General features: G+C 40.9%; 1 protein-coding gene across 1 annotated transcript in view; it reads right to left on the reverse strand.

Annotated features, from left to right (window-relative positions):
• Positions 1–22064, reverse strand: part of LOC134226284 (gamma-aminobutyric acid receptor alpha-like) — a 239071-nt gene that overhangs the window by 26205 nt on the left and 190802 nt on the right. The window contains exon 5 of the mRNA XM_062706954.1: positions 13508–13590. Within this exon, the coding sequence (XP_062562938.1) occupies positions 13508–13590 (83 nt within the window). The remainder of the gene's footprint in view (positions 1–13507; positions 13591–22064) is intronic.

The raw sequence follows: 22064 nt of genomic DNA on the forward strand, positions 1-22064 counted from the left end.
GCTTTATGGTTTCTCAGAAATTTGTTCGTCCAGAAGTATATTAGATAGCTCTCCGGCAGCGATCATAGCGAACCCGAACATTTTCAAGCTAGCTATGCAGAGATACCTAGACGAGTGTCGTTTCCCTGAGAGATGGAAAAGGCAGAAGTTGGTACTGCTGCCGAAGGCCTGGAAGCCTCCGGTCGACCCATCGGCGTACAGACCAATTTGCTTGATCGACACGACAGGCAAACTGCTCGAGAGGATCATCCTCAACAGGCTCACCCCGTACGCAGAGGGTACGGATGGCCTGTCGAGCAACCAGTTTGGTTTTCGGAAGGGTAAGTCCACAGTGGACCCTATTAACTCAGTGCTAAAGACTGCAGAGGTAGCGATCCAAAGAAAAAGGCGAGGTATTCAATATTGTGCGTTGGTGAGACTGGACGTGAAGAACGCATTCAATAGCGCAAGCTGGGATGCCATCGCGCTCTTGTTACGCCGGCTTAGTCGCCGGTGAGACTGTACCGGATCTTGAAAAGTTACTTCCAGAACAGTGTGCTGTTAGACGAGATCGATGCCGGTCAGAAAAGCGTTCCTATTACCGCAGGAGTCCCGCAAGGGTCAATCATGGGCACGGTACTATGGTACCTGATGTATGACGGGGTTCTGAAGCTTAGGTTCCATCCTGGTGTGAAGATCGTCGGCTTTGCTGACGATGTAACCCTTGAGGTCTACGGGGAGTGAATCCCCGAAGTATAACTAACCGCAGCACACGCGATCAGCACTGTGGCGGACTGCATGAGTGCGAGAGGCCTTGAGCTCGCTCAACATAAGACGGAGGTGGTTATCGTCAATAACCGTAAGTCGCCACAATATGCAGTTATTCACGTGGGAGACTTCGCGATCACTTCAAAGCGGAGTCTGAAGATTCTTGGGGTCATCATAGACGACAAGCTTACCTTCGGTAGCCATGTCGAATATGCGTGCAAGAAGGCTTCGACTGCTGTGGCGGCATTATCGAGGGTGATGTCCAACGGCTCCAAGGTGTGCGCCAGTAGATGTAGGCTACTGGCAGGCGTTGCCGCATCTATTCTTAGGTACGGCGGCCTGTCCTGGGCAAAAGCACTGGGGGTAACCAGTTACCTGCAGAAACTGGAGAGCACCTACCGCTTGATGTGTCTCAGAGTGATATCGGCCTACCGCACGGTATCGCACGGTATCGTGATAGCGAGTATGATGCCAGTCGGGCTGGTCATCCGGGAAGACGAAGAGTGTTTCGAGTTACGTAGCACCAGAGAAGCCCGCGAGCGTACCAGGGCGACTTCGGTTGCCAGATGACAGTGCGAGTGGGATAACTCCTCGAAAGGTAGGTATTACAAACGTTACGGACGAAGTTACGAGTGGGAATGGTAGAACCGCTCGGTGTCGAAGCATTTTGGAGAGTATTTGACAGTATTTGGGACAGCGGCATGCGCCGTAGAGAAATCGGAGAATTACCGTCGTTCGGGGTGACATTGGGCCTAGGGGGTAAGATTGGGCCAAAAACGAAAAATGTTTCAACTCCTAATATCTCAGAAACTGTTACGAATTTTGATGAAAATTTCAAACGATTCGAAATTATATTAAAATTCACGTCTAGGAAATCACAAAACAAATTCCAAGAACTAATTGTGCTCGTACGATAATGCTTGGAATTAGAATGTAAAACTATTGAGCGAATGAACCCGTATTAAAATAGTGTCAGTAATGCCCCCCAAATCTATTACATAACTAGTTTTTAGATCGATGGATACCTGGTTATCATGTTACGATAATCTGTTGTTGTTTTATCGCATTTTATGAATATTTATATAACGGTTCTGGTTTTTCGTAGCAACGAGCAATGCACGCAAAAAAGGGGTGAGATTGGGCCAAGCCTTCAGTTGATTTGCCATACATAGTTGGTAAGAGCCGTAATGTAGGCAATTATTTTGAATGAACGATTGAATCGTTTCATCGTCACCGCTGAACTATTTCATTTGGCCCAATGTCACCCCCTGTGAGGGGTGAGAATGGGCCAATTTTGAACAACATATAACTTTTAAGAATTTCCATAATTCATTATTTTTTCCTCACACAGCGGTAAATTTATTATTCAAGCTTGTACCAAACTAATTAAAACTTAATTCGAATGTTAACTACTAGAGCTTTGTAACATTTACTTGGAGCATACCACATTTTGGCCCAATGACACCCTCGTTGGCGGTACGTTTAATCTTCTAATAATGCAGATTGGAGCAGCGCGATGCAGGATAAAATGCAGTCGCAACAACAGAACGGTACTAGGGAGCTAGTACCGCTGCCAACGGGGCGATAGGCCGTAGGGTCTGAAAAGGTTTCAAAGTCAAGTGAAAAGTTCAAAGCGAGAGTCGTAGCACAAGGTTACAACGGCTTGTTTTTGCACCAGTTACAAGCTACACATCGAGTTTTTCTCACTGTCGCCGCCAATCAGATGTGCTTATTCTACGTCTTACATGAGGTGAGACGTTTCGAATGAAGTGAGAATTGTCGATTGCTCCCATTTGAATTACACGGAAGTCTCATGCGAGAATTGTCGAAATTGGCAATCTTAGAGTCACGCGAGACGTAAAATAAGCACAAGAATTTGGTCGTTCAACACGTGGATGTTAAGACAGCATACCTCAAAGGTGTGCTCAAAGAGTATATATGCGCCAAGTTCCAAGTTTCATAGTGCAGGATAAGCAAAAGTTCGTGTGCCGAATTAGGAGAATCTTCTATGGACTCCGTCAGTCCGCTCGTTGTTGGCATAAGAGATTGTGTGACGTTTTTACCAAATACGGTTTCGAGCCATCTTTTGCGGATCAGTGTCTGTTCACGAAGGGCGCAGATCATGAACGGGTGCTGTTAATAGCAACAACCAAAACCATTGTGAAGCATATTTACGATCAACTCAGCAAGGAATTTGAACTAACGTGCCTAGATGAAATAAGCCATTTCTTGGTAGTTGAGCTATTGCGTGACAAGGGAGATTTCAAGATTCGATTAAAACAATACATCGACAAAACGATCAGCAAATATGAAATGGGAAATACAAAGTCTTCAAGATCACCAATGCACGTTGGATTTCTAAAAGATGGATCAGCGAAACTTTCGAAGACGTGACTTAATACCGCTGTTTGGTCGGAGCGATGTTGTACATGTCTGGCAATAGTTGCAAGACCAGACATTGCAGCTAGCACTGCCATATTAGGGAGGAAGTTTGCAGTTTGCTACTGAAGCAGCTTGGACCGTAGCGAAACGCTTGTTGCGCTGCTTGAAAGAAACAAGTGACTATTTTCTCAAATTGATGATGATGATGATGATGATACTACCATCTATTGTAGCAAGGCACCTGCCGATAGCACTGGCCATATCTGACAAACGATTTGATCATGACTATATTATTTTTTGTATTTCATCAAACTCCTGTATGAAGGGCCAAAAATGGGTGGGGTGGTTCCATAAGCAAAGACACTTATGCGAATCCACGGGATAAATAGAGAATCTCATTCCAGAAGAAAGTTCGTACATACAATAATATAATCTAGCCCTCGATTCCCAGATTGACCCAATAGATGGGAAGAAGAGCCCGCCCTCTATCCACGAGATGTTAACAATAGGAAGTTGGCGATTCCACAATCGCTTCAATCGGGTGCCCTGATGGTTTTTTCTATGTTATATATGTAATCATGTAGTTTGAATATCATTTATATATATATATATATATATATATATATATATATATATATATATATATATATATATATATATATATATATATATATATATATATATATATAGATATATATATATATATATATATATATATATATATATATATATATATTTATATATATATATATATATATATATATATATATATATATATATATATATATATATATATATATATATATATATATATATATATATATAATATAATGGAATTCTCTCACCAAGTTTCAATTTGACCTTTCTTCAACACCAGCTAGTTTTAGTCTTCAGAGATGCAGAACCAACAGTCCGTCAAGCAATGTCCTGGTTTAAATCGGGGAATATGCTTCGTTCTGGTTCAACGATCGCCAAAATAGGCTTCTTGATTTCTGGAAAGATGAAATAAAAAGACGGATGGCAGTATCATACATTATAACATGAACGTTTTTATTGAAAACAAATAATACATATGAAGTAATGAAACTATGTGAATTCTACAAACATAATAAAAATATAAAATATTCAAACTTCCATGAGCCATAATTGACATTGAAAAATAGGGAGTTTATGCAATGCTTCTGGTAAAAGCTATCTAGCAATATTGAAATCATTGACAAATCAATCTTCTGTGTCAGTGTCTTCTATTTGTATAGAAGTCAAGTTTTAGAATATGTAAAGTTAAAATAGTCGAATTTATAAAAGTGCAATTTTGTCTAGGTTGTCATTCTCATCATAATAATAAACAGTTTGGTTTTATCGCTGAATATAGTGGCATAATAAAATATATTTTATAACTGACACTCTCGTTGCAATGTAGTATGACTTTTAGAAAAAGTAACATAATGCGATTAGATAGGTTATATCTATAAAGTTAAACCACCGACTAACCGACGTGTCACCCCATGGAAAGTATTATCAATTCAGTAGAAAACCGAATTAGCCGCCAACGAAGTTGGTTCCCTCTCACAATCCATACGTCAAATATAATTTCGGAAGTGGTGCGCTGTATAGCGCATAACCAAATGAAAACAGCGCGCCACTTTCGAAGTTAGGTCTAGCGTACGGATTGCGAGAAAAATCCAACCTCGCTAATCGCCCATTCCGGTTTTCTACTCAATTGATAACAATTGAAATTTGCTGCCCACGACGCCATAATGAAAAATCATCAAACACTACCGCCACCCCCATAATGTCTCGCGAACTTTTCGTAGCTCAGCCACCAACCTACGTGTATTAACAATGCAGCGGAGTTGTGTCTTAGCTCATTTGACAGTAGCGGGCGATAGCGGGCGATTCACAAAAGCGAATGACCGTTAAAAAGTGTGGGACAATCAGAGAGCGCCAGTGACACGTCGGTTCGTCGGTGGTTAAACTATGGATACTTGTTCAATGAAACAGAATTAATAATAGAATGGTAATATTGAACAGAAACAGAATAATAATCAATGAAACAGAATAATAAAATTATTCAATAGAAATAATGAAGACGCGAAATTACTCATGTAGACCTACAGACAAATTAGGGCGCAATGCTTTTACTTATTTCGTCAAATCGCCCATTCCGCGTTCCATACATACCAGATCCAGCAAAATTATATATTTCGTTTTCCTCGACAGTCCAACTACCTGTCAAATGCCATTTCACCACGTGAACCTTGGCCTTCCTGTACCTTCCTCCGCTCAACCGTGCACCCTGTCAGCCGATTACTCGCCATTCTCTGCAACTGGCTCGTATCGTATGTCGCCTTTAGCACGATTCTTCAGTACTCCTTTTTTTTCCAGCAACACACGGTTTACATCCAATACCTGAACGAAATCACCGATACATGGTGTATCCAGTTTATTAGAGGGATTACAGATTTGAACGGCAACATATTCGGCGAACCCTGACAGTAGAGAATAGTTTTGACTCCATAGTTGTTAAGTTAGGAGCTTGCTGTTCTTTATTCATGGCCTTCATTTTTTTACAAATGGAAGTAATGGAACCAAAGAAAATCCAAATAAAAAAAATTTCAACAGAAAAAATGACGGACAGATATTTTTGCATGACCGTTTCACTTCATGACCTACTATTTTCTCAAACAAGTGACTATTTTCTCAAATTGGGCGGAAAACCACAGCATCTGTTGGTCGGATATTGCGATGCAGAATGGACGGAAGACTCTGTCAGCCGTCGATCCACTTCAGGATTCGTATTCCTGTTCGCTGGAGGTGTCGTTTTGTGAGCTAGCCGACAAACTTGTCTAACGCTCTCTTCTATGGAAGCAGAGTATGTCTCTCTATCCGCAACCTGCCAAGAGACAATCTGGTTGAGCTTTCAGGTGCAACCAAAGGTGATGAAGGAGGATATCTTTCATCAAGATTGAACAGTTGAACAACAAAAGATAAATCTTGGCTCAAGAATTGTGCGAGAAGAAGAAGATAGTGCTCGATTATTGTCCTACGGAGGACATGCTAGCAGATATAATGACCAAACCTTTGGGACCACAGAAACTCGGATATTTCGTCGTAAAGTTATGAAGCGGGTGATCACTGAGAAGGAGTGCGGATAATACATCGGCTTATCCCTTCTTCACTAAAGTATTTTTCTAAATCATTCTTGGCAACCTTGCGGTTTTTCGCACCGGTGCAAACATACCAACATACCAATCATTCAGTTTAAACCAATCAATCGTTCAGATACTTTTGTATTTTCGATAATAAAGTTATTCCGCGTGTGTATTATTTTTCGCTGAACAAATTCCTGTGCCTGATTTTGCCGTCAACGCTCAGGAACCACGCAACGCTCGATATCTTCATCATTAATATTGACAACTAAATGTCCCAGCCGATCGTATATCGGTGCCGCCTGGCGAAATTAGAATGACAATTCTACCTAGATATCAGAATGGTGAACCTTAGAAATAAAACCCCTTTTTAAACAAGATTAACGCTCTCCTATACTATGCAAAGATGTTCTAGAAATTGAACATTCCACCTTTGATCACATGAAACAAAAATGGTACTACGCATTGCTTGATAACTCCCACAGAGAAGAAAGCTGAAACAGGTCGACACTTCTTCAGCTCACACAATCTTGGACAGAACATCATAATGAAGCAGCCGTTCACGAGCATGCGAACAACATTCATTTGACACCCAACGACTTCTCGAATGAGTTGGTGATGAGCTGACGAATGAATGAATGAGCTGACGAATTAATATCATCTAAAACATAAATGCCCCATGCTTTGAAAAATGCCTCTAATGTCTAATATTTTGCAAGTTACCGCTTGGTGTTATTTTTATTTAAATTTTATCTGTTATGCACACCATGTTCATAATAGTGTAGAGTTTTAACAACAGATTTAGGTATTATTGAGTTAATTTCTCCTGCTCGGGTAGAGCGTTCTCCGGCAGCCCGCCGCTCAAATTTGTAAAGCTCCATAAGTACTTGAATTTAGTTCTAAACTACTCTCCAATTTCTTGGATTTGTATCAGCAAAGTCCGATAACTTTCCCGAGCCTCCAACCGTCCAACGACTTTGGAACTCAAGAACCTAAATAGGCCTTACGTTCCGTACTAAAAACAGTATCATCTAAACTTGACGAAATTAGTAGTAATAGATATTGATTATTGGTTCACGAATGTAGTATTCAGAGTAAGCGGCTAATGATTTTAGTTTGTATAAGTGATTCTAGACTATGAATTGATTCTGCTATTGCGAATAGTACATTAAACATAAGCAATCAAATATACCAATCGTGAAATCACATATTTCGCGTGCCCCAATTTACCGTACAATGTTACAAGTTTTACATTAGACTTGATTCGAACTCTCAATTTTGCATATGCACTAATCACGATAGAGAAAGAATCTGTGCATGATTGAGTGCATGATTGTGCAGTGTGAGATGGTGTTGGTAGCGCCATCGGGTTGAGTAGCAACGACGAAGATTGCACCGTCAGTTTGTTGTCGAATTTTAAAACGAACAGTCGCACCGCTCTTCAACGGCGGATTCCATTCAGCCGTTTTCGGCTGGAATACGACATGTCGCAGTCGGTAGTGTTTGGTTTTATATTTGTAACTAGCGCATGAAAATGGTGCTTGCCACATCCATTAATGTGCTAGTTACTAAATGGTAAGTATGCTCTCATGTTGTGGATTTCGGAGCGAGCAGGTCTCCGAAATCATAGAAAAAAATACCGAAGCGAGCAGGTCTTCGAGTGTTGAATAAAACATGATCCCGGAGCGAGCAGGTCTCCCGAGGATAGAATAAAAGATACCGGAGCGAGCAGGTCTCCGAGGCATTTTTTTTTGTTTATGCCGGAACGAGCAGGTTTCCGAGGCATTTTTTTGTTTATTCCGGAGCGAGCAGGTCTCCGAGGCATTTTTTTTATTTATTCCGAAACGAGCAGGTTTCCGAGGCATTTTTTTTGTTTATTCCGGAGCAAGCAGGTCTCCGAGGCATTTTTTTGTTTATTCCGGAGCGAGCAGGTCTCCGAGGCATTTTTTTGTTTATTCCGGAACGAGCAGGTTTCCGAGGCATTTTTTTGTTTATTCCGGAGCGAGCAGGTCTCCGAGGCATTTTATTTTGTGAATGCGATTAGAACTCCGAGGCATTTTATTTTGTGAATGCGATTAGAACTCCGAGGTATTTTATTTTGTGAATGCGATTAGAACTCCGAGGCATGTTGACGTCGAACTACGTCTGAGACCACTTTGCAAATGCGAAGCAGGATTCCAAGACATTTTGTGTTCATTCCGTAGACGTAGGACTACGACTGTGTATTCTATAGAGGAGTACACTTTGCGAATGTGAAGGACTCCGAGGCATTTTCGTGTTTATTCCGGAGTGAGTAGAACTCCAAGGCATGCTGGAGTAGGGGTTCGTCTATGTATTCAAAAGAAGAGTACACTTTGAAAATGCAAAGCAGGACTCAAAGGCATTTTGTGTTCATTTCTGAGCGAGTAAACATCAGAGACATTTTGACGTAGGACTGCATCTGGGTATTCTATAGAGGAGTACACTTTGCGAATGCAGACTTCGAGGCATTTTTTTGTGAATGTGAGTAACACTCCGATGCATGTTGACGTCGAACTACGTCTGTGGCCACTTTGCAAATGCAAAGCTGGATTCCAAGACATTTTGTGTTCATTCCGTAGACATAGGACTTCGGCTGTGTATTCTATAGAGGAGTACACTTTGCAAATGTGAAGGACTCCGAGGCATTTTTGTTGATTCCGGAGCGAGTGGAAACTGAGGCATTTTTACGTAGGACTACGTCTGGGTTTTCTGTAGAGGACCGCACTTTGCGAATACAGAGCAGGTGTCCGAGACTTTTTTTGTTCATTCCGGAGCGAGTAAAACTCCGAGGCATGTTGACGTAGGATTACGTCTGTAGAGTACATTTTGTGAATGCGAAGCAGACCGTCGAGGAATTTTCGTGCTTATTCCGGAGCGAGTAAAACTTCGATGCGTGTTGAAGTAGGGCTACGTCTGTGTATTCAACAAAAAAAGTTTACTTTGAAAATGCAAAGCAGGACTCCAAGGCATTTTTGTGTTCATTCCGGAGCGAGTAAACATCGGAGACATTTTGACGTATTACTGCATCTGGGTAGTCTATAGAGGAGTACACTTTGCGAATGCATTGCAAGATCCCGAGACATTTTTTGTTTCTTTTTCGGAGCGAGTAGAACCTCGAAACATGTTGACGCTGGACTACGTCTGTGTATTATGTGGAGTACACTTTGTGAATGCGAGCCGACCTTCGAGGCATTTTCGTGTTTATTCTGTAACGAGTAGAACGCCGAAGCATATTGACGTAGGACTACGTCTGTGTATTCTACACAAGAGTACACTTTGTGAATGTGAAGCACCTGAGGCATTTTGTTTATTCCGGATCGAGCAGAACTCCGAGGCATGTTGACGTAGGCCTACATCTGGGTATGCTATAGAGGACCTCTGCGAATACAGAGCACGACTCCGAGAAAATTTATGTTTATTCCATTTTGTGTTCATTCCAAAGTGATTAAAAAACCCGAGGCATTTTGACGTAGGAATACGTCTGTGTATTCTATGGAAGAGTACACTTTGCGAATGTGAAGGACTCCAAAGCATTTTTGGTTATTCCGGAGCGAATAGAACTCCTAGGCATTTTGAGGTAGGACATCGTTTGTGTATCCTATTAAAGAGTATACTTTGCGAATGCAGAGCAGGACTCCGATGCAACTCCAAGACATGCTCGTCTGGGTATTCTATAGAAGACCACACGAATGCAGAGCAGGACTCCGAGACAATTTTGTTCGTTCCGGAGCGAGTAGAACTCCGAGACATGTTGACGTAGGATTCCGTCTGTGGCTTCTATGAAGGAATACATTTTGCAAATGGACTCCGAGGCGTTTTTTTATTTATTCCAGAGTGAGTAAAACCCCAAAGAATGTTGACGTAGGACTACGTTTGCAAGTTCTATAGAGGATTGCTCTTTGCGAGTACCAAGCAGGACTCCGGGCTTTTTGGTGTATTCCGAATTGTGCAAGAGCAAGTAGAATTCCGAAAAAAAAATTAAAATATGACCCACAATCATTATTAGTTTTAGCAAAAATATGACGGTACTTAACATATCAAGTTTGTTCTTCTTTGCATTAGATGTTGATGGTACTACAATATTAAGAATTGTTTTAATTTATTTTGAAGCAATTTGGGTATGATTTTTCTTTATAATTAAATATTTATAAAATTGAAATCATATTCTTACAAAGTTCAAAGAGTAGGGAAGGAGAAAGATGTAGTATTCAGAGTAAGCGGCTAATGATTTTAGTTTGTATAAGTGATTCTAGACTATGAATTGATTCTGCTATTGCGGATAGTACATTAAACATAAGCAATCAAATATACCAATCGTGAAATCACATATTTCGCGTGCCCCGCCCCTTACCGTACAATGTTACAAGTTTTACATTAGACTTGATTCGAACTCTCAATTTTGCATATGCACAAGAATCTGTGCATGATTGAGTGCATGATTGTGCAGTGTGAGATGGTGTTGGTAGCGCCATCGGGTTGAGTAGCAACGACGAAGATTGCACCGTCAGTTTGTTGTCGAATTTTAAAACGAACAGTCGCACCGCTCTTCAACGGCGGATTCCATTCAGCCGTTTTCGGCTGGAATACGACAACGAAGACCCGTAGGATCATTGCACACGACCCAGAAAAAAGTGTTCCCAAAAACTTTGTTAGAAAAATACGAAATACAACACATTAGTTTTTGACAAGAAACCAGCGGAAACAGTTCTGTTCGATGACAGTTCCTAGATCAAATTGGAAACTAGGCCTACTAATCCCATTAGTATTGCCACTTGGTTACAATGTCACAATAATAACCAATTTTATAGATAACTATCTTGCATTTTCACGGAATAGTCACCATTCCACCGAAACCATACGTCTCAATCGCTTTCCGAAGATATAACGGAACCATTCAACCCACCGCAAAACTATCCATAAGTTGACCTCACTTTGTCACACTTGCTGTCTGTTTATCCCTACATTCCATTGGTATTAGGTTCATACACATTTTACACATGTAAGCCAAAAGTTGCGTTATACGGCGGCGGTAGAAGCAGTAGAAAGATGGCATTTGTGGCTGACTGCACTTTCGAACAAGTTTGCCAGTTCCCTTGACATCACACTCCGATCCCGATTGTGCGGAAGGGATACGGAAGCGGGGAAATCCCATGGGAAGAGTTATGAGTATTGCTCTCAACCTGAAACCTTTCCATTTTAGCTTCCGCAAACAGCCAACAGGCGACAACAAGAGTATCTACCCGTAAAAAATCGGTTACAAAAGTTTTATATGCTTTTTCCATGTTTCCACATAAGTCAGAGCGTGTGGCGTTGGTGATGTTGATGGCTGCAACGGAGTGCTGCTGCCGGCAACAAGGTGAACGCTAGCTATAGGAAAGGAACCACACGGATGGTGTTGCACATCCGGAATAAAATATATTGGCTTCCGTCTGTCTCTCGGCAGCTGGGAGTTCTTTCTCACGACACCCATTGTGCAGTGGGTGAAGTTGCACTTATTTTGTTTGGATTAAGTCGGATAGCTTATAGGTGGTACTCGGTGGTGGTCAGATGGAGCGAGAAACATGATCCCTCTTATCGGGGACAGAGTCTTTAGGGTTATCAAAGCGTGTAATCAGTATTTCATTTCGATGTGGAGTTCTTCATCGGGATAATGTGGACAACACTCTAGAGAAAGAGTTATTCAGTGGACTAGATAGCGTCGAAAGTGTGTTAGGTTTGAAGAAATGCGTATGGTGCTAGACATTTGTGCAATTTGTCATTGATTATTTTTAAGTCGTACTTTATTGCGTCAATGTAATATATTGCGAACATTTTTTTTTTAATTTAATACAAGACCACAGGGATTAGGGATATTGAGAATATTTCATATCCAGAATAGGGGAAATGATGGCTTTGGCAGGTTTTGTTCTATTATTGTCAGGGAGGTTTTTGTTGACCTAATTTTATGAAATTTGGCCGAAATATTCTTTAATATGCAAATAATGTTTTAACCAAATTTGAGCATAATTTGTTATAGAAAACCCCCCTGACAATAATAGAACAAAAACTGCCAAAGCCGTCATCTCCCCTATATTATGAAAACTTGGGCTATATGCAAAGTTTCATTAATTTGGAATAATGATTGGAAAATTTAATTAATGCAACGTATGGTCAATTTGTCAAATTTTCTTTGTTGCTCCCCAATGTGTTCTTTTCATCACATTTCATAACGCACGAGAAAGCCCGACCAGTGGATAGTAACAGCTTTATATCAGATCCTGTTATTCTGTTTCAGCAGTTTTTTTTATAACTGAGGTTGTTATAAAACATGTACCATTAGTAGTTAAAATAACAAAAATTGTAACAAAATCTCTTCTAGTTTTAACAAAAATATTACTAAATATGTTATTAATTAAACAAAAATATAACTCAATGTGTTACATGAAAAGGGGTGAAAATAGCTTATACTATAACAAATTATGTTATTGAAAAGATTATGAATATCCATAATGTAGGCAATTAACATTGTCCAGATGGTTCAACTTTGAATGTAAGTTCAAGTTATACTGAAGCTGGTACCTTCGTTTTTTTTTCAATTCCTATCTACCAGAAATGTAGGCAATTTTTTTTTCGGTGAAAACGAACATAACACATTATGTCAGAGCTTCCCAAACTTTTGGGTATGCGACCCACCTAGCAAAATTCTATATGTCTCGCGACCCACTTATGAAAAAATGCATTTTACCAAGTAGTATTAAGCATTATTTGAATCAAAATGTCATCTGTTTTGGCTTCTTCCTTAAGGCTTAAGGGGACATCTTTTAGGCATAAATGTTTTCTAAAATAGCGTGGTGATGTCTATTTAAAATAAAATACGGTTTGAACTTGAAATTAAGTTCTTTAAAAAAAAATGATCAAAAAATTCGGCATCCGAGTTGCAATTAATATTTGTTCTACGCGACCCACCAACAATCCGATCGCGACCCCCCTGGGGGTCGGGACCCACAGTTTGGGAAACCATGCATTATGTTATAATCATGTTATGACGATCATAAAATTTTATTTCCTCCATCTTTGGCAGAGAATTTATAACAAAATTATTGCAAGTTTTGTTATTTGTAACACATATTGATATAATTGTGATACAATTTTGTTATGACTAACTGGTCGGGAGCCGCTCTCACAGCTAGTTGTGTTTTGTTTAGCCATTATACCTTTGAAATACTTACATGAGCCGAATTTCAATGGACATCGTTGGATATCCATGGGAAAGTCTTCTAAGTTCATTGGGCATCCTGCCTTGATTGTGAGCCTGTAAGCGAAATGGAAAAAAATAGTAATATTATGTCTTATGTGGTTGATAATTTTTTTCCTAATCATCATCTTTAATTTGTTATGTTACACATTTCGAACCATTCTACTTTGTTGTCTTTGTTAATTTCAATATCTTTCGTTTTTCTTTGTTCACGTGAATTTTCAAATGTCTACAGTCCTTCACTTATCACGATATCGCCAGTGCTAAGGAAGCAACTGGTAAAGGGAGGAGGCTGAAAGCAGCGACCCTCAGGGCCAACCTGGGGATCTTCCGCAAGTAAAAGTACAGTTCACAATAATTAACAAATCAACTTAAAATTAGACTCTTGAAAATATTAAAATTTGGTTGGAAAGCAAAAGCTGTACGAAGATACAGGGCACAAGCACAAGCACTACGGTAGAGAGGTAATCAACTTCCACGGTGGGGAATCCTGATCAACAATGAATATGCATGAATATCTAAGAAGCCAATGGTTAAGGGCCCTCCGCGGCTACAAGGGGCGCGCGGCTACAAAGCAAGACCATGCTGAGGATGGCTGGGTTCGATTCACGGAGCCGGTCTAGGCAATTTTCGGATTGGAAATTGTCTCGACTTCCCTGGGCATAAAAGTATCATCGTGCTAGCCTCATGACATACGAATGCAAAAATGGTAACCTGGCTTAGAAACCTCGCAGTTAATAACTGTGGAAGCGCTTAATGAACACTAAGCTGCGAGGCGGCTCTGTCCCCAGTGTGGGGATGTAATGCCAATAAGAAGAAGTAGAAGAAGAAGAAGAAGAAGAAGAATGGTGCGCTGCTCTCCGGAGCAGCAGCCAGATAGAAAAAAACCAAAACCCAAAAAATTCCCTCAAAAATCTTTTCAGAGTGGAGGATTTTTGAAATAAATTGATCAGAACTTCAGTTAGGCGATAAAAATATTCAAATCGCTGTCAAACACCCGAACTGCTCAGAAACAGCAGTTTTTCTTCGTGGTTATACTATCGCAGAACGCGTGACTTGCTCTGAGGGCGCGCCTGTTACCGTATTCTTATTAAACAGGAGTTAGTCGGTTGGTGGCAAAATGAGGCAACTGATAGCAAAAACTACTAATGACTGAAATTATAAAATACATATAAATATTAAACTGCCATTACATCTTGAGGTTGAGTTTTATATAAAAAAAAATTGAACTGAGACTGCTGTTCCTCGTGCGCGGTAAATGTTAGCAAATTACTATTAGAATTAGGCAAACTATATTAATCACATAACACAGATATTAATCACTGTTCGCAAATTATTGGCCATTTTTATCTCACGTTGTGTTTTAAGCAATAAAACTATATCAACCACGGTATTGACCGTCCTGCCATGGCGGAGGTATAAAACTGACTATATCCGATTCTGTCTATACACGGATTTTTTTTTACACGGCCGTGTAAAAAAAATCCCATACAATTTTTTTGCAAAGTTGCTGCATTTTGCAGGATTCGTCGAGAAATCATAAAACTTTTTTCACACGGATTTTCAAATTTTGAACTAAAAACTTTACACGAAACGCATCTCCCGTGTAAAAAAAAGAATCGGGTGTATTTATTTGTCATATAGTACGGGAGGATTACAAATACATTCATCTTTACATTAACATTAGGGTGGGCAGAAAATATAATAGGTTTGCTCAAACAATCACTTAACACAGATATTAGCCGGGTGCAGCAGGGACTATGTTCAAGGGCTTTACGACCCCTTCCTAAGTGACTGCGAGTAAGGAGGCCTGCCTAGGAGGTGGTGGGGCTTAGCCGTGGGCTCTGCCAAACCTCTCCCAAAAGCCACAAATATCCGCAAGCAGACCCTATCAAAGCGACCGTGTGCCGCTTAAAGCGCACGAGCCCAGCAGGTTGCCAATCGGCACATCAGGATCGATGCCAGTAAGATCCTGATTACTGCATACTGGCTCCATGTTACTGGACTGTGTTTTGAATATTGTAATACTGTGAAGCGAGGGCCGATAGTCTGGACATTCTATTCTCTTTGTAAGGCCGGGTGACACCGACATGTAACGGTGAATTTGCTAATGGTCAGGCTGTATTCTGTCCCGTAAAACCATTGCGGACCTTGTAGCATTAATTCGGTGATGACCAACCACGAGGATAGCGGAGACCAGACAATGAAGGTGTATGTTTCAGTTGTAATCATGTCTTTTTTCATTACCTGCGTAAACTATAGTAGGGATCTGAAATCTAGTGCGCTCTAGTCGTGGAGGCGAAGTCGTAGTGGAAGCCTTTGCTAGAGGCCAGTAAGAAGGCGGAGCACAAAATCCACATTCTTACTGAGGAGAAGGAGTCGGCGGTGATCCAGGCGGCAAAGGCCAGAGAGGAGGCCGAAACGGAGATTCGTCTCCTTACTGAGGGGAAGCGGCTGGAGACTGCGGAACTCCAAAAGCGGATGGCCATCAGCGATGCAACTACGAAGCTAAGTAAGGTCACGCAGGTGGCGGACCTGAATGTAGCTCAAAGAGTTCAGCTTACAAGGAGAGATGCGGAGACTCGCCGGGAGAGGACTAAGTGGACAGTTGGCTCTAAGGATCAACGAAAGACAGAGGTGAGGAGATTATTGTTAAGACGGATGATAAAAGCTACGCTGACGTCTTGAAGACTATGAGATGCAATGAAAAGCTCTCTAGTCTAGTAGGAGATGTTAACTGCATCCGTTGAACTACATCGGCTACTCAGAAAAGTTCTGAGTATAAAAAGTTGACAGAGAAAGTCCTGCAAAATAGGGTTCAGGTTAAAGCCCTATGCCCAGTATCGAACATCCAGTGCAAAGGCTTGGATGAGGTAACCGAGGCCGGAGAACTGGTAGACGCACTGAGAGATCAGTGCAATGTCGAGTTCCAGAAATTCGCGATTCGGTTACATATGCGGGAATACAGTTTGTCTCATTCCAAGTACCTCTGGCTTAGGCCAAGAAAGTGTTGGATAAGGCAAAACTGAAAGTGGACTGGTCGGTGTGCTCGCTAAGCACAAGCCAACCAATTCAGGTATGTTCCAGGTGCTTTAACCAAGGTCATAAATCCTATGACTGCAAGAAGCCTGACCGCACTAAGCTATGCCATAGGTGTGGAGCTGAAAACCACCAAACTCGCACCTATCAGGCTGCGCCAAGATGTCAGGCATCTTAATGGTCCTTAGGCCTGTCCAGCCACTAGAAGGGTCCAGACATACAAGTAACACAGCTAAACTTAAACCACTGCAAGGCAGCTCAACTGCTGCTACAACAGTCGGTTATTGAGTGCAGCGCTGATGTTGCCTTGCTGTTCGACCCATACCACATCCCTACTGGAAATGGCAGCTGGATTGCGGACAAGATTGTGGGTATACCCCATCCAGGAGATAATATCATCTCCTGACGATGAGGGTTTTGTCATAGCAAAGGTAAACGCAGTTTACTTTTGCAGTCCTCCTTGATGGAGTATAGAGCAGTACACTAAGGTAGTCGATATTTTTGCGGCAAAACTAACTGGTTTAAAACAAACTAACACCGCTATCATCCTACGCATCTGATAGCCTACGTTTAAACAAAACTAACTGGTTAGGTTCACTAACGGTAGAGGCCATACCCTGCTAGCGTCTCTAGCGGTAATAAACGTAGTCCTGCTGAACGAAGGCCAAGTGCCAACGTTCAGAGGACCGAGCGGTGATTCATGTATCGATCTGACCTTCTGCAGCGCGGGATGGTCGGTGGAGCCATAATGGAAGGTTAATGAGGGGCATACTTCCAGTGACCATCAGGAAGTACGTTTTATGGTCGGTGCTACTGAGGAGACCCAACGACGATGGGAAACTCGGACTACAAGTCAAAGCGGCGACGAATTAACGGATGTACTAACACGTGCCTGCGACATAACGATGCCAAGGAATACCAAACCTCCCGGTAATCCAATACCAGTGTACTGGTGGTCGAATATGATCGCAGAGCTTCGTAGAACCTGTCTTAGATCTAAAAGAAGGCTGCGATGTGCTAGAACTGATGCTGAAAGGGTCGATAGACGCCTGGTATTCCAGTCAGCTAGTAGAGCTCTGAACTTCAAATCTGGTCCATAAACAACTTGATGATCCAGATATGTTTAGGAGCTGCCTCCAACGATGTCTGGATGAAGGAAACTTGCCAGACTGTTGGAAACGACAGAAATCGGTGCTTTTGCGGGAGATCCTTCGGCATACAGACCAATTTGCCTACTCGACACAGCAGGGAAGTTGCTAGAGAGGGTGATCTTGAATAGACTGTCGAACTATACGGAGTGTGCTGGTGGCTTATCTAGCAACCAGTATGGTTTCCGTAAAGGCCGTTCTACCATCGAAGCAATTCTGTCGGTAACGGATACCGCAAAGGTAGCACGTGGTTTGAATAGACGAAGTATTAGGTACTGCGCATTGATTACACTTAATGTAAAGCATGCGTTTAGTAATGCTAGCTGGGAAGCTATAGCTGACTTCCTGCATCGCTTGAGGGTTCCTGATTATCTGTGCAGGATACTTCAGAATAGGGTGATGACATATGACACCGACGTTGGTCAGCAGTCGATAGAAGTTTCAGCGGGTGTTCCACAGGGATCGATCCTCGGAGCGGTTCTGTGGAATATTATGTACGACGGAGTATTGCGCTTAAGGTCACTCCTGACAGAATCCAAGTTTCAAAGTGCTCGCGTTTTCGAGGGCACACCACTCGATACGGAGGTGGCGGACAACTGTCATTTTTGTTGATTCAGCTTTGCTGCGTGCGTGAAAAAATAAAAATGACAGTTGAACGTTGCTTCCGTATCGAGTGGTGTGCCCCCGAAAACGCGAGCACTTTGAAACTTGGATTATGTCAGGAGTGACCTTAAGTCTCCCGGCCGGTGTACAATTAGAAGGCTTCACGGATGACGTAATGCTAGAGGTGACGGGTGACACTCTCGCTGAAGTCGAAGTATGCGATTGGCAGAATCGAGGAATGGCTCAACACGAGAAGGTTATGCCTTGCACATCACAAGACCGATGTCATTGTAGTGCATAATCGCCATGGGTTGCAGTAAGCGAGGATAATAGTAGGGACCTGCACAGTTAACTCCAAGAGCCACGTCGATTATACATGCCAACGGGCATCATTGGCGATAAAGTCTTTATCCAGGTGCGTAGATTCTGCGAAGTACCCGGAATGTGTTGCGCCTAGGGAACAAATCTTTGTGAGTTTTACCAAATTACCAAAAAATAGGAGAATCGGTTGAAAACTAAGAAAATTGCAGCCTTTCAAATTGGCCTGGGGTCATATTGACCCCAAAGCACAGAGCAAAGGTTAACACGGTTATAACTAGATTTATTAAGAGTAACGTATAACTAAGTTGATAAAGAAAAGGGAACCAGCATGGGTGAAAATTATCACTTTTATACCCTCTTGTTTTTATTGGTTGCTATGGTACCTTGACGACGTTTGTTTGTTTGTTGTTTGACAACGACATCCAACGTTGGTCTCGGCAGTTCTGGGCTACTTTGTTTATCACATGTTTTAACTTTTCCCTCCATTTTCCTGGGATTCAACTATATTGTACCGCGCATAGAAAAATCTACACCTCCAATTATTTTTGGTCGCAACGAAAACAAAGCGCCAGATATTCGCCTAAGGGTGAAGCCAGAGTAAACGCGACGTGCGATGCGACGCGACGCGACAGTGCAATTTGACAGCCTGTTGATAATGATTGTTATTCTTTTACGTGAGTCGCGTCGCGTCGCATCGCTCGTCGCGTTTACTCTGGCGGGCACCTAAGAAAAACATAACTGAAGAAAAAAAGCTACTTTGATATTTTTGAAAATTTAGCCACCACCATAGTGGATTATGGCGATGAAAGCTTTGATAGCACGTGCTTTTTGTTATGCGGAGACTTTTTACACATCTATGAAAGCCTTGGAAAATTATCACAAAAGTTGTCATTTTGTTGGCACAATAATAATTACTGGACATTAAAGTTGAAAAAAAAAATGAGTTTTTATTTCGTTCAATTTTCATCGTGGTTGATTTTGGGTTCCGCTTCTGGTTCGAGCTGTTTATTGGGTTGGCAAAATTGCTATCAAAATGGACTATAGAGATGAGTGACGTTTAACGCTCGCACACTGATGTGCAATTCGGCATGTGTAAATACATGTTTGTTTTCCTTCTGCTCATAACCTCAAAATTTATCGAGTCATCACGATGGTTGCGAAGGAGTCAAAAAATATATGGAAATATACTCATTTTTACTCAAACTTTGCTGAGTAGCACCATCTAGGAGTGTTTGTTTACCTTTTATCGCCACTCACACATTCGGACGTGAGAATCTCAATTGAAGATGGACTTCCATTGTTTTATGGCTTCCAGAGATCATGCATAAAATACGATATCGTAGCCCATACGTTCCGCTGCTGTCGGTCGTATTGACTATAAAAAGTAGAAAAATATTAGAGACGTGACCATGAATTCAATGTTGAATTACGTGTAGTGTGTAGAGCCTAGGAAAGTTTTTATGTATATTAAATGCATACGATTAGTTGGTGAGTAAACTAAATTATTCGGGAGTTTTTGGATCTCATTTCGAAATGACAATTCGCATTGGAACGATCGTAGCAGTCTTTGCCAGCGAATAGACGTGTTTTTCAAATCAGCAGTTTTTTCACTGTCAGAATCGTCCAAAAACCAATTGTGATAAAGAAGCCAAGCACTGAAAAGTTTTGCCATTTTCTCAAAATTAAAGTTTTTCGAAATGCCAAGAACCTTGGGAAAGGAATTAATATCCCAAGTGTAACCCTCTGCATAATTCAGTTCACCTCAGCCCCTCCGCTTCAGGATAAAACAGCAGCTACGGCAAACTCAAGAATAGAATCAGCTCTAGAAATTCCTCTACCTGCAGTGTACCCTTCATCGGAGATGGCATCAAAAGGAGCAGAATGAATCCGGAAGCAGTTCCAAGTTCCCCCAAGCTAGTTCACCGACTCGAAGCGGAAACGAATGTGTGCGTTAACTGTTGGATCTAACCATACAGGCCAATATGATTGCTGAAATTGGACAACAGGTGTCACTCCGGCCGCATGCAGAAATTGGTGGATGCAGACAGGATTGGTTCAACCGTGTAGACTCTGGACTCTTCCCGAGTCTGTTAAGTATCACTTTATTCTCAATTTATTCATTTATATTATCTATTTATTTCATTATCTGGGCATGTTTTTCTATTGCCTTTTTGCTGAATGTTTTTCTTTTCATTATTTGGTAGAAGAGACCATCGCGGTAAGGAATGTGATTCGCTTTACTGAACTAAATTATTTTGGATTAATTTAGTGATTTCCATTTACTCTGAAGACGCCAATTAGCTTTCGGATACTATTTATCAGTATTCAAAACTTTATGAGCTATCGAATACAAATGTTGTAACATTGCAACTTTAGTTGTATCTTTTGAGGTAGCATGATCTTCTACTAAAATAATTGAATGAAATGAAACTGCTCAGAGACAAAAGTTATTCTGTTCAAAATTGTACAGCTATTACAGTCACTCTCAAAATTGAGCGTACAACATGAATTAGGTGAATATATTTGAAAATTCCATAGGAAATTTAATTGTTGGCTCGGTTGTTCGGTTGTTTTTAATGCATTTCAATATTTATCCCTTCCTTCAATGTATGCGTACATAAAATGGTTGAAATTTTTTCTCTAAAGTTCATTTATTTGAAAATAATCTCAAAATATGCCTATTAGATGTGACAAAATTGAGCGTACAGCTTATGTTTTTCTATAAAATTTCTTATTATAAACACGATTTATGTATTTTAATATTGTTTTTTCATGATTATACTTATAATAATAAACATCCGCTACTTAAACATTCAATGTTTTGAAATTAAACCATGTTTTAATCAAAGTGGCGAACAAGTAAGATGTATAAACAATGCTATTTAGCAATTCAATGCTGCTGGGCAAAATAGATGCTTTAAGATATGGATTTCACCGGCATTGTGTCTAATATATGATAGATAATCGAAATCGAGCGAGACATACGATAATTTTGGAAAATTCAGTGGATAAATGATGAAAACAGATGTAAACATACAAAGAAAACGACAAATGTTGGGAACGGCATATTTCAATTTAAGTATAACTTTATTTAAAAGTCGATGTATAGGTAACTTATAAGCTCAGGACACTCATTAAGGCCTCTTACGGTGTCATTCAGAATGGCTACCCTGCGGCTCACCAACACAATCTTACAATTACCCACCTCCTCACTGCGAATAGCACCGATCACATTAGTTTTATTATAAAAAACCAAACCTGACCACCATTTCACAAGAAAAAGTATCAGAACTAAGTTTGATCCTAAACCTACTTATTGTCAAAATAATCGAATCATTTAGTGCACATTTGGTGTAGATTCAATGAAAATAAAACTAAGTGAAAAAATTTCCTCTTCCCACCGCGCATGCCAACGACGTC

This window comes from Armigeres subalbatus, chromosome 3 (genome assembly GCF_024139115.2).
Source record: "Armigeres subalbatus isolate Guangzhou_Male chromosome 3, GZ_Asu_2, whole genome shotgun sequence".
NCBI classification, from domain to species: domain Eukaryota; kingdom Metazoa; phylum Arthropoda; class Insecta; order Diptera; family Culicidae; genus Armigeres; species Armigeres subalbatus.